This window comes from Sapajus apella, unplaced genomic scaffold (assembly GCF_009761245.1).
Source record: "Sapajus apella isolate SASKATOON/1434 unplaced genomic scaffold, GSC_monkey_1.0 scaffold80, whole genome shotgun sequence".
Taxonomy (NCBI): Eukaryota; Metazoa; Chordata; class Mammalia; order Primates; family Cebidae; genus Sapajus; species Sapajus apella.
Genome location: NW_022437020.1, coordinates 1,573,926 through 1,584,232, shown reverse-complemented (window position 1 = coordinate 1,584,232; position 10,307 = coordinate 1,573,926). Strand labels below are relative to the sequence as shown.

Sequence of the window (10,307 nt, the reverse complement as noted above, 5' to 3'; positions counted from 1 at the left end):
AATCATAATAACATCAACCTCAAATGGGTAGCTATGGGAATTAATGACCTAGCCCATGTAAAGCTTCTAGTTAGTGCTCAATGAACACTCCCTGCTCTTTTCTGGTCCTCTGATCCTCCTGTTTCTGTCATCCTCTGGCCCTTCACGGTGTGCCTCTCAGAGGGTATTCCAGGTGATGGTTCGCTCATTCCAAGTCTGGCAGACTCTCATAGATGCCTCTTCCTGTGCCTCTCTGTGCTTCTGCAAGTGAATTTGCAATCTGTACTTACAGGAGCTACACTGCTTTGGGTCAAGGACGTGTGCATGGAAAGCAAAAGAGGCAAGCCGCTCACCCGAAGTAACTGCCACGGAAACACCAGCGCAGTGAGGCTCTAGTGTCCTGCCCAGTGGTCCAAATGCCCCAATTGGCCACCTGGCCCCTAGCTGCTTGCCTGGAGGGCCTGGGAGCAGGGGTGATATGCAAAGTATTTGCCCACACAGAGGGACCCTGACCAGTCAGTGTGGACCTTGGCCACCGTGCTGGAGCACAGGGCACATGCAGGGCTCAGAGCTGTGGCTCTTGACCACCTGGGAAGGAAGCACTTGAACAACTGGCATTGCTGCACAGGTGTGCTCTGGGTCTGTATCCGCTTTGCCATTGGGAAGAACCAGAGTGAAGCAGTAACCTGCGGGGAGTCTGGGCTGTAGGAGGGTGAGTTCTGTCTTCCTGGCACTCCTGAGTGCAGGCTCACCTTATGACAAGATGGTTGAGGGTTGGTATAATTAAGTGGCCTTCATGGCTTTTGCGTTGAGATGATGATAATGATGTTGGCTTCAGCATCAGACCGGCCACTTGTGAGCTTTGGCATCTTAAACATGTCTTTAACTCCTGAGAACCTTGGTTGTTTGATCTGTGAAATGGGTACAACACCCCAGCTGGGGCTACTATAGAAAGCAAGTCACACAGGGCCCAGACACACGGCCTCACAGAGAAAGTGGGAGCCGTTCCTTCTTGTCCTGGAGAAGCCTCGGTGCTCTTCCTACTAGGTGGGACCCCTTCCCACTCTGGGGGGCAGCCAGGTGCAAGCCTTCCTTCGAAGCATTGACACTTATTCTTTTAATCATGTAGCAGGTGTTTATTCAGTGCCTACTCTGTGCCAGGCACAGTGCTAGTGGTCAGAGATGCTTCAAGGCCCCGTCCTCACAGAGCATGGAAAGGGAGGCAGAGAATATGGTAGAGAGGCCTTTCCTCCCACTGCAAGCATACAGCAATCCATAGGCCTGGATGCCACTAATAAAACAGCAGTGGCAACAAAACCCACCAGACAAAACAGAGCCCAGCTTGGAATCAAGGAAGGAAACTCTCAGAAGCCAGAAATAAAAGACCTCAGATCAGGGGCCTGAGAGGCTGCCGTGGAAGTGGTCACAGAAGTTCGGGAACTGGTCCGGGTGAGTGGTTCCCAGCTGGGGCTACATCTCTGTGTGACATGGGGAGCTTCAGGAGATGCTGGGACCCTACCCCAGACCAAGGAATCAGATTCCCTGAAGGCCAGGCCTAGGTTTCAGGAGGTTTTAAAGCTCCTCCAGTGGTTCCAATGTGCAGCTGAGCTGGTGAAGGCCTTTGTGGTGGGGCTAGAGGGTAGGATTCTAAAGCCTGCGCAAGCCAGGAATGAGCCTCTTGTGTAAGGCAAGGGTCGTGAAATTATCTGAACGGGTCGAATGGGGCCTGGAAAAATTCCACCCACTAGCTCAGCTAATGGGTAAAAATGCTGGACATTTATCTGGAGCTGCAGGGGTAAAGTGTCACCACTGGGAAATTCAAAGCTGGTCTGTGGCTGATGAGAGCGCCAGGGTTATGGTCCCATACCTAGCCTGTTGCCAGCACTTCAGGCAGAGTCATCAGCAATTACTTTGGAGGATGGCCACTTCCATCTTGCAGGGCATAGGTGACCCCTGTGGAAAACAGATCCCCTGGAAGATCCTAGAAGGGCAGGCAGACCATAAATGAGTGAGCAGATGTGTCACTGTTTCTCAGTTCTGACCGTGGGCCAGGAAGATGGCCATGATAGTTTCCAGAGGTGTTGACTAAATTTGTATGGAGTGTGGCCTGAGCACTGGGATCTTTTAGGAGGTTCCTTGGGGTTGAGAACTACAAAATAAATGAGATAATTTAGAAAGTTTATGAAGACGACCTAGCAGGCTAATGTGTCATATAATAGAAAGTAATTAGCTGAGGGAGACCAGGAGCAGGCTCCCCAGGAGGTGACATTCAATTTGAAGGATGAAAGATGAGGCAGAGGCGGCTGGCAAGGAGCTGGGAAGCAGACCTCCAGGCAGAGGCACAGCAAGTGCAAAGGGCCTGACACTGGAATAAAAAGGGGCCAGAGGGAGGAGGGCTGAAGGTCTTGTAAGCCAAGGTCAGATGCTTGGAATTTTCTTGCAAGGGCGAAGGAAAGCCACTGAGGGTTTAAGCAGGGCAACAATGTGATCCGATGTTGGACAAGCAGAATCCTGAAAACTCACAGCTGCGTACATTTCATTTCCTTTGTAGCACTGAGCATCCCCAATCCCTGTACCCGACTTCTCTCTCTACCTTATCCTGTTTTTGCATTTTTGCAATAACTCCATCAAGGAGGTTGGTAGGTGTCTTCTCCATCTTTACAGATGGAAAAATACCAGAGCCAAGGAGTCTCATTCGTGCCTTCTAGTTCTTGAGTGGCAGGCTCTCAGATCATCTGGCACCCCTTCCAGGGCTCCTGCCCAGAGCTGGGGCACTTGTGAACACAAGAGGCAGCCAAGCCACCTGCCCCGCTGTTGTTATCACGGCGAGTTATATTCTCGCCCACCTTGGCCCCTGGAATGAGAGTGCGAACAGCTTGCCCCAGGGCGGTCTTCCCTGCAACACGCAACTTTGCTTAAGCTTTCATGATTCTGAGGGGCCAGTCATCCCTTTGTTGACTTTGTCCAGCAGCTCCACCATTACAGCCTCATTTTAGAAAATACAGACACGTGGAGACAAATAGAAAGGGTGTTTTCCTGCAGCATCACCACTTAGCTCACCTCAGTATGCTCCATGGAGGGCTGCACTCCTCCTGTGACTGACAGGACCCATCACACCAGGGTCCATGTGGGTTGCATGGCAGTCCTCCCTCTTCTTGGCCATTGGGTCCTCATTTTCTATTAATTCCTTAAGGAGTAGCTGCTTATAGCTGGTGCTGGGTCAGTTTTGGGGAACACTCTTAAACATTGAAAAATGTCATGGCTGGAGAGCTCGAGGTCTTTCTTGTCACAATTCTTGGAAGCCCATGGTGGCCCCATTTCCCATCCCCCAGGTTCTAGGGGAAGGTGGCTGGGGAAGCAGTGAGGAAGACTGAGAAAGGCCTCAAGGGACCTTTAGTGCTCTTTGCCGGGTGGTTCTATTGGGCTTTGGCTGCAAACAACTATGATGATTCTAAAGAAATCATGATCTGGGGCGGGATGGTTCAGTGGACTGTATATGGAAATTGCCCTATCACCTGGATTGCTAAGGATAGAAATTACACTATCCCAATCCTAAAGCCCCAAGCAACTAAGATATTGCCTCTAGGTGGAACCACGGAAACATCCCATTGTTGTGGATGACCCGCCACCAGAACAAAAGCCTGTTTGTTTTCTGCTTCCACAAGGGGTGGCATAGAGTGCCTCCCGCTCCCCACTCCTCTCCTTTCCTGCTATCTCACAGCATCGTTCCAGGCCAGGGCTCAGGGACCCAAGAAGAAGGGATGCCACTTGGCTCCCTGGGCTCACTCTGGTCTTGGGGAATGCCAAGGGAAGAGCCCTGAAGACAGAAAGCAAAGAACGGAGATAAAGATGCGAAGAGATGACATCCGTAGTGTTGGTGAGAGACAGGGGCTGGGGCAGGCTGTCAGTGTCATGGGGGATGCCACTAGGGGTATTTGCGAGGCAGTTTGTGTGTCTGGAGTCCCATCTGACTGGCATCCATAAACATCCCTCTTCCACTCATTCTGGAAGGGGAGCCTTCATTAGGCATGAAGCGATTGATCATGCAGCAGCCTCTTGGAGTTGTGGGTCTCCCTGCCATCTGGAAGGACGGTTTCCTACCCTGCAGCAACAGCAGTGGTAACGATCGCTGGGGTCCTGCAGCCCAGGCCTCATAAAACCCAAATGGCTTTTGTCCTTCCCAGAAAGGAGCGAGATTTTGCTTGCGTTGATGGGGTTCCTGCTGAGGGTTGCCAGGTCTCTGTGTCTAGGCCTCTGCATAGGGTCAGGTTTCAGTTTACAGCGACCCAACCACAAAAGTGAACAGAAAAAGCCCTGAACTAAGGATGAGAAGACCTGGGTGGAAATTCTACCAGGGAGCAATGAGGCTTCATGCAGGTTTCTGGCCTCAGTTTTAGGACCTATACAATGGTCCTGCTTTGGCCCAACCCACATGATTTTTCAGAGGCTCCTGTGACATAGACACAAAATAACTTCATTAACTATCAAACCCTCCACAAGCATTAAGGATTTAATCCAACAAACATTTATTGAGGAACTGCTGTGTGCTATGCACCACGCCTAGTGCTGTGATGGTTACAGGGGAATAAAACACAGTCCCTGCCCTTGGCGAGCTTACAGTCTAAGAACAGTCATAGGACAAGTGCACAAATAACTATAATACAAGGCAGAATATGGTAAGTGCCATGAGAAAGGTACAAATAAAGTGCTATGGTGGTTCAGCAGAGGGAGAGATCCCAGTGGTTGGTAGCTCAGGAGGGCTTCATGAAAGACGTGGTTTCTGCATGAGCTTTGAAGGGAAGAAAAGGGAGCATTCCAGGGGATGGGAACAGCAAGACCAAAGGCACAGAGACAGGAAAATGCAGGCACCCTTTCCAGGAAAAACAGCTCTGCTATGCTGGCCAGGGGAGGGTGTAAAGGAAGAACGGGGCCTTACCTGGTAGTCTGTAATGTCAAAATAGAGAACTGTACGTTTGTCATGGGCTGGGGAACTTTTAAATGTTTGTGTGCAACGGGAGATAAAAATCACCGTGCATGTTCAGGATGGACTGGACAATGTGTCAGCGTGCACAGAGGTAATCTGGGAGGTGAGACTGTTGCTGAAATAGTCAAATGACAAGTAAAGAGGTGAGGTTAGTGCTAGCGGGAAGACTTAGCAAGGCAGGACGTGGGAGAAGAGTCGAGGATGACGTCAGCGTCTCAGACTGGGTGGCTGTTGGAATCATGGGTCTTTCAGTAGAAAAAGGAGGGATTGTGCGAAGGGACACAGATGATCCACTTGGCTTTCTGACATGTTGAGTTGATGGTGCTGCTATGAGAGCAGATGGGGTGAGTGTCCCCCCAGCAGGTGTAATCCCAGCCTGGAGCTCAGGAGAGGGTTGGGCTGCAGAGATGGGTTGGGGTGGGGGCAGCTTATAAAGGTGTGGCCTGGTCTTAAGGCAGGTTGAGGCTGCTGAGGAAGAGTTCAGGGGGACCCAGGAGAGGACACCAGTGTAAGGCATGTCCACGCATTGGGGCAAGGAGAAGAGAGGGGAATACTGGTCAGATCTACCTTGATTTCTTTGTCGATCAAAGTAGGGGTGTCAATAAATAAATCATAAATAAATAAATAAATAAATACATACATACTTAAATACACACATGGCCGAGAGGGATTGGGAAAGGAGAAGAAACACAAGAACATGACATTCTGGGTACCGTGGGGCCGGGGGAGTCCAGGAGGAGTCGACGCAGAGCCAAGTGGCGTGGAGAGCTGGGGGGTAAGATGTGTGTCCTGGAGGCGCTGGGACGCTGCTGCCAGGAGCTGGGGGAAGCCGAGGGGCCTCAAGAGGGAGGGCAGTCGTAGGTGCTGGAGGCCCTTCCTGGGGCTGGTGGAGAAGAAAGTGAGGGTAAAGTCTGCAGAAGCCAACATGGTGGAGTCAGCATGTGCTGATGGGCAGAGGCAACAGAGGTGGAGGAGAGAGAGTGAGGGCGTACAGGAAACAACTGGTGGGGGCGATGTTTCCTCAGAAAGCGGAGGAAGAAGACAAGAGACTTTAAGGGCAGATCTCATTTCAGAAGGCTCTGTCTCTTCCATGAAGTAGGACAATGACGGGGGGTGTGTTGAGACTTGGGGAGAATGTGGGTTGGAAGTGCTTGGGTGGGTGATGGCAGGCAGACTGGGCATCCGACAGGTGGCAGGAGGTGACAGAGGGGTGCCTGTCAGCAGTGAGAGCCAGCTGAGGCTGGAGGCCCATTCTCCCAGGGTGCCTGTGACCCTGCAGTTACAGCAGTGGATCTGGGGGCCGGGTACAGGCTGTGCGACTCCCTGGGGCCACCCAAGGTCAGCTGGCCTACACCAGGAACTGCAGGGGAGGCTCAAATTGAACTCTGAATGGGCAGGAAAGGACAACTGGCCCCTGACTGTGCATGCCCAGATGGAGGAGGACAGTGAGCCAACGAAAGCCAAGGCTCCTGGAGCTCCGCCATCACATGGCCAGGGCATTTTGGCAGTGCAGGACTCATGCCTAGTGGGGGAAGAGCGCACCTGTTGATTATCCTGGGGTCTCCAACCTTTCTCCAGAGAGAACCTGAAGGCAGGGTGGAAGGTCTCCTTGCACTCCAGCTCACATCAGCTTCAATTTAAGAAGCCAGGACTATGATAGGCAGAAAGGAAACCACGTTCTGGACTCCTGCAAAGGGATGGTGGCGTGTTGGCTGGGTGGACAGAGCTCAGGGCCAACTCCAGAACCTGACACAAGTTCCCGGCAGTGCTTGCCATGAAACATCTGGAATCCAAGGCCTTGGTTAATCCCTCAAGGCCCTGCTGGAAACTCTACCCACTCCCCAGGTCACTTCAAGCTTTAGAAATTAAATGTCTTCTAGGGTCTTTGAGATCCTCAAGATGAAAGGCTCTGGAGACGTATGAAATATGATACTAATTATTTCCACCGCCCGTGAAGAGTCTGAAACCACTCAGCTCCCACAGAAGCCATTAGTGCTGTTCCTTTGTAAAATATTCATTTTATAACATAAATCCCCAATCACAGATTTCAAGCAACAACAAAGGAAAATGCAGAGATGTATCATCATCCTCACGGCTTTGGGCTGGAGTGTTCGAGTGTGGGGTTAATGGTTCTGCTGCCTCCACTCCCTTCTGGTCAACCATTAACTTAGAGTCAGGGTCCTGTTCTGCACTGCCATTGATTAATTATGTCTGGTCTCATATGCTTAGGAGCAGGTCTTGATTGCTTTTCTTAACTCCCTTCACCTTCAAGATAGTTTTTTACTTACCCTTCAAATATATTTTAAAACACTGTTATTTATCAGGCAAAGGAATACGTCTAACGAGTCAAGCTGGCTATGTTTCTCTATGTGTGACCTGTGATTCCAGCCCATAAGTTGCAGGCATCTAGCCCAGATTTTTCTGGGAGGTTATGCCCACTATTTGGAATCACATTTGGCTTTGGGCATTCTTTTTTAAACTCGTACTATTAATCTCAATAGGGGGAAAAAAGGATTTAGAAAAATTCTAAAATCATTGCTTCTGGGGAGAGGGGGATGCATGGAGGTGGGGTGGACGTTGGAACCTCTCCCTGCAGAATTGAAAACCTCAATGCTGGAGCTTGGTGTGGGCTAGTGTGACCGTCAGGGTAGGAAAATGACAAGAAAGTGACACTGACACAGCAGCCTGGCTGCAGAGGTCCCGCAGAGTGCAGAATGCAGAAGGTAAACAGAGTGACTGCAGGGACTTGGAGCCAGATGCTTCACATTCTTTCAGGTCTCACGCTCTGAGGCTCTGTGAGGCACCCCAAAGGGCAATCCTATGTCTGTTAAGAAGGATGACATTTATCTTGACAGCACCCTTTCAAGCTCTCATGGTGGCTTCCCTGTTGGCAGAGGGGACAGTACAGTCCCTCATGTGACATTCTAACAGGGTGAGACGAGACTAACTCAGAAGGTGAAATCCCAGGGTCTCTTCCTCCTCGATGGACTCATGTTGCTTTAAAAAGCACCCAATGCAACTAGATTGTAGACACTCCCCTGCCTTATTCTAGGGTCAGATGGGCCCTAGACCTTGCAGGAGGTCTAGATTTTTTCAAAAATATGATTCAGAACATTCCACCTCTTCAGTGTCATCTGCTTGCGTCACCAGAAGTTCTTGGTGGTTCTTGCTAAGCCAGAATATGAACCATCCATTGTGTCTCCTCTAGCCTTCTCTCTGTAGCCGTGGAGGTCTCTCTGAGACGTGTGAGTTGATCATGGTTTGTCCCTTGGGCAGTCAAACTCTAAGTTCGTGGAACAAGGCCCTGTGTGCTGATGGGGCCTCTGCTGCTTGGTTTCCTTGTGCTCCTTTGCCCGGTAGAGCTATCCAACCTCCCTCTCCTCCATGAATAGCACCCACTTTAGACTGGGTCAAGTGTCCCCTCTGGAGCTTGGCTCTCCCCGAATCCACGTATCCCAGAGGCTTGGGGCAGCTGACAACAGGTGGCTCTCCATTCATCCATGAGCCCAAAGATCCCTTGAAACCAGGAGGCAGTTAGTCATCCAAAGTCATGGGATTGGCTTCTTTTCATGTCAAGTCCTTCCACCCCCAAAGATGGACTGAGTCTCAATCTGGTTCAGGTGGGTTCTCCACACCTTCTTCCTGTGGCCTATCTGCCTAATGCTAGATGAACACCACACAGTTATAAATACTCAGGTCAATATATATATGCAGGTATAGATATATATATTCTGGTCACTGTTTTACACTTTAACAAAGAAAACCACTAGCCTGCTTGTTCTATTGTTTGTGCCACCCCGACTCCCATCTGCCTGTGGTGTAGCTGGCAGGAAATGTGAGCCACTGAGTCCCACGGGGCGCCCACCTTACGTGGCCCCATCGCACTGGCCGACAGTCAGTTTCAAAGCGCCCTGCTCATGTAGGCTCTTGAGGGCCTTAAACTCCAAGGGCATGGTGTGGGGGCTGGCCTGGGAGGTGTAGCCGTACTTGAGGCTGTCATAATAGTGGTACTTGACTGGGTTCTGGTTCTGATCCAGCGGAAAGGGCCAGAAGCCGTAGAGGTAGATTTGGTTGCAGAAGCGTGTGGCCAGGGTATACATCAGGAGGCCGGTGGTGGGTCTTTTGATGTGGACTTTATTGGTCAGCCAGTATCTGGAAAAAAGAAAAAGAAACATGGGTATGTGAGTCCTTTCCAGGAAGAGGAAAATTCTATCCTGCCCAGCAGCCTACCTTCTGCCACTCCAGGGACCACAGGGACGGCTCAGGCCACACATTTCTGGTTCCCTCCACAGAGGACTGACAAGCACCTTGAAGCAACTGAACTGCTCCTTAGCCTGGGTGCGGTCACAGATATGAGTTATGAAATTCTCAGCACAAACCTGTTGTGGGGACAGATGCAGAAATGGAGCTCCGAGGTGAAAATGGTTTGCCCAAGGCTACCTGCGTAGACAGGGGCAGCACCTTGACTTGAACACGGGCCCATGGACAGCTAGAGCAGGAGTTGGCAACCTTTTTCTGTAAAGAGCTAGATGATTTTTGGCAATATTTTTGGGTTTGGGGCCATAAAAATCCCAATACAACTTGATCATTGTGTAGCTGTAGCATGAAAGGGCTGCAGACAGCACACATGGGTGTCGCCAAGCTTGGCCCTCAAGCAGCAGTTTGCTGACCTCGGAGAAAACACTGGCTCTTGCATGGTACCCACTGCCTTTCTGAGAGTCCCACGGGGTGTCCCCTTGCGGATCAGCATTCCTGAGTCCATCCTCGCCTCCTGAGCATCTTGACATTTCCTTGCTGTCCCTGCCACAGGACCCCATCTCTGATACTCATCTGTAACCGCGAGTGACTGTCCTGGGAGCACTGTGTAGTGGTTTGCCATGCAGGGCTGGGTTCTGCCCACTCTCTTTCTTCTAAGGACTCCTCACTACATCTTGGTGTACCCACCTCTGAAACAGAATCCCCGCGTCCTGCCTCAAGTCCTCTGTCAAAGGGTTATGAGAGGAAACACGGAGAAGGAAGAGCGCAGGGTGCAGGGTACACCTTAGCCAAGAATGTAGTGAGGAAGAGACCACATCCATTCCACGGACTAGGAAGCAGGCTCAGAGGCGGTAAGTAACTCAAGACCTGAGCTTTACTGAAGTTCGGTCACCAGCTATCTGTGTGTCTTTGAGCAAGTCACTTAGCTCTGCTGAACCTAATGTTTAACATTTATGAAATGATGAGGCACAGTCTAGGTGATCTCCAGGATATCTTCCAGGTCCCAACATTCCAAGAAAATCTAGAATTTTCTCCCTAAGTGGGAAAACATCCATTCTATTTGTTATCATCTTTCTCTCCATCACAT

General features: G+C 50.6%; 2 protein-coding genes and 1 pseudogene across 3 annotated transcripts in view; all 3 read right to left on the bottom strand.

The window, feature by feature from the left end:
* Positions 1–206: 206 nt before the first annotated feature.
* LOC116533228 lies at positions 207–1,104 on the bottom strand (annotated as a pseudogene).
* Positions 1,105–4,481: 3,377 nt separating this feature from the next.
* On the bottom strand, positions 4,482–6,483 carry LOC116533159. Its single transcript, XM_032252777.1, has one exon. The coding sequence runs from the start codon at positions 6,461–6,463 to the stop codon at positions 5,444–5,446; it is 1,020 nt and encodes a 339-aa protein (XP_032108668.1). The 5' UTR covers positions 6,464–6,483; the 3' UTR covers positions 4,482–5,443.
* Positions 4,482–10,307, bottom strand: part of ST8SIA2 (ST8 alpha-N-acetyl-neuraminide alpha-2,8-sialyltransferase 2) — an 81,241-nt gene continuing 75,415 nt past the window's right edge. For both annotated transcript variants that reach the window (XM_032252775.1, XM_032252776.1), the window contains exon 6: positions 4,482–9,115. In XM_032252775.1, the coding sequence (XP_032108666.1) occupies positions 8,830–9,115 (286 nt within the window). In that variant the 3' untranslated portion in view covers positions 4,482–8,829. The remainder of the gene's footprint in view (positions 9,116–10,307) is intronic.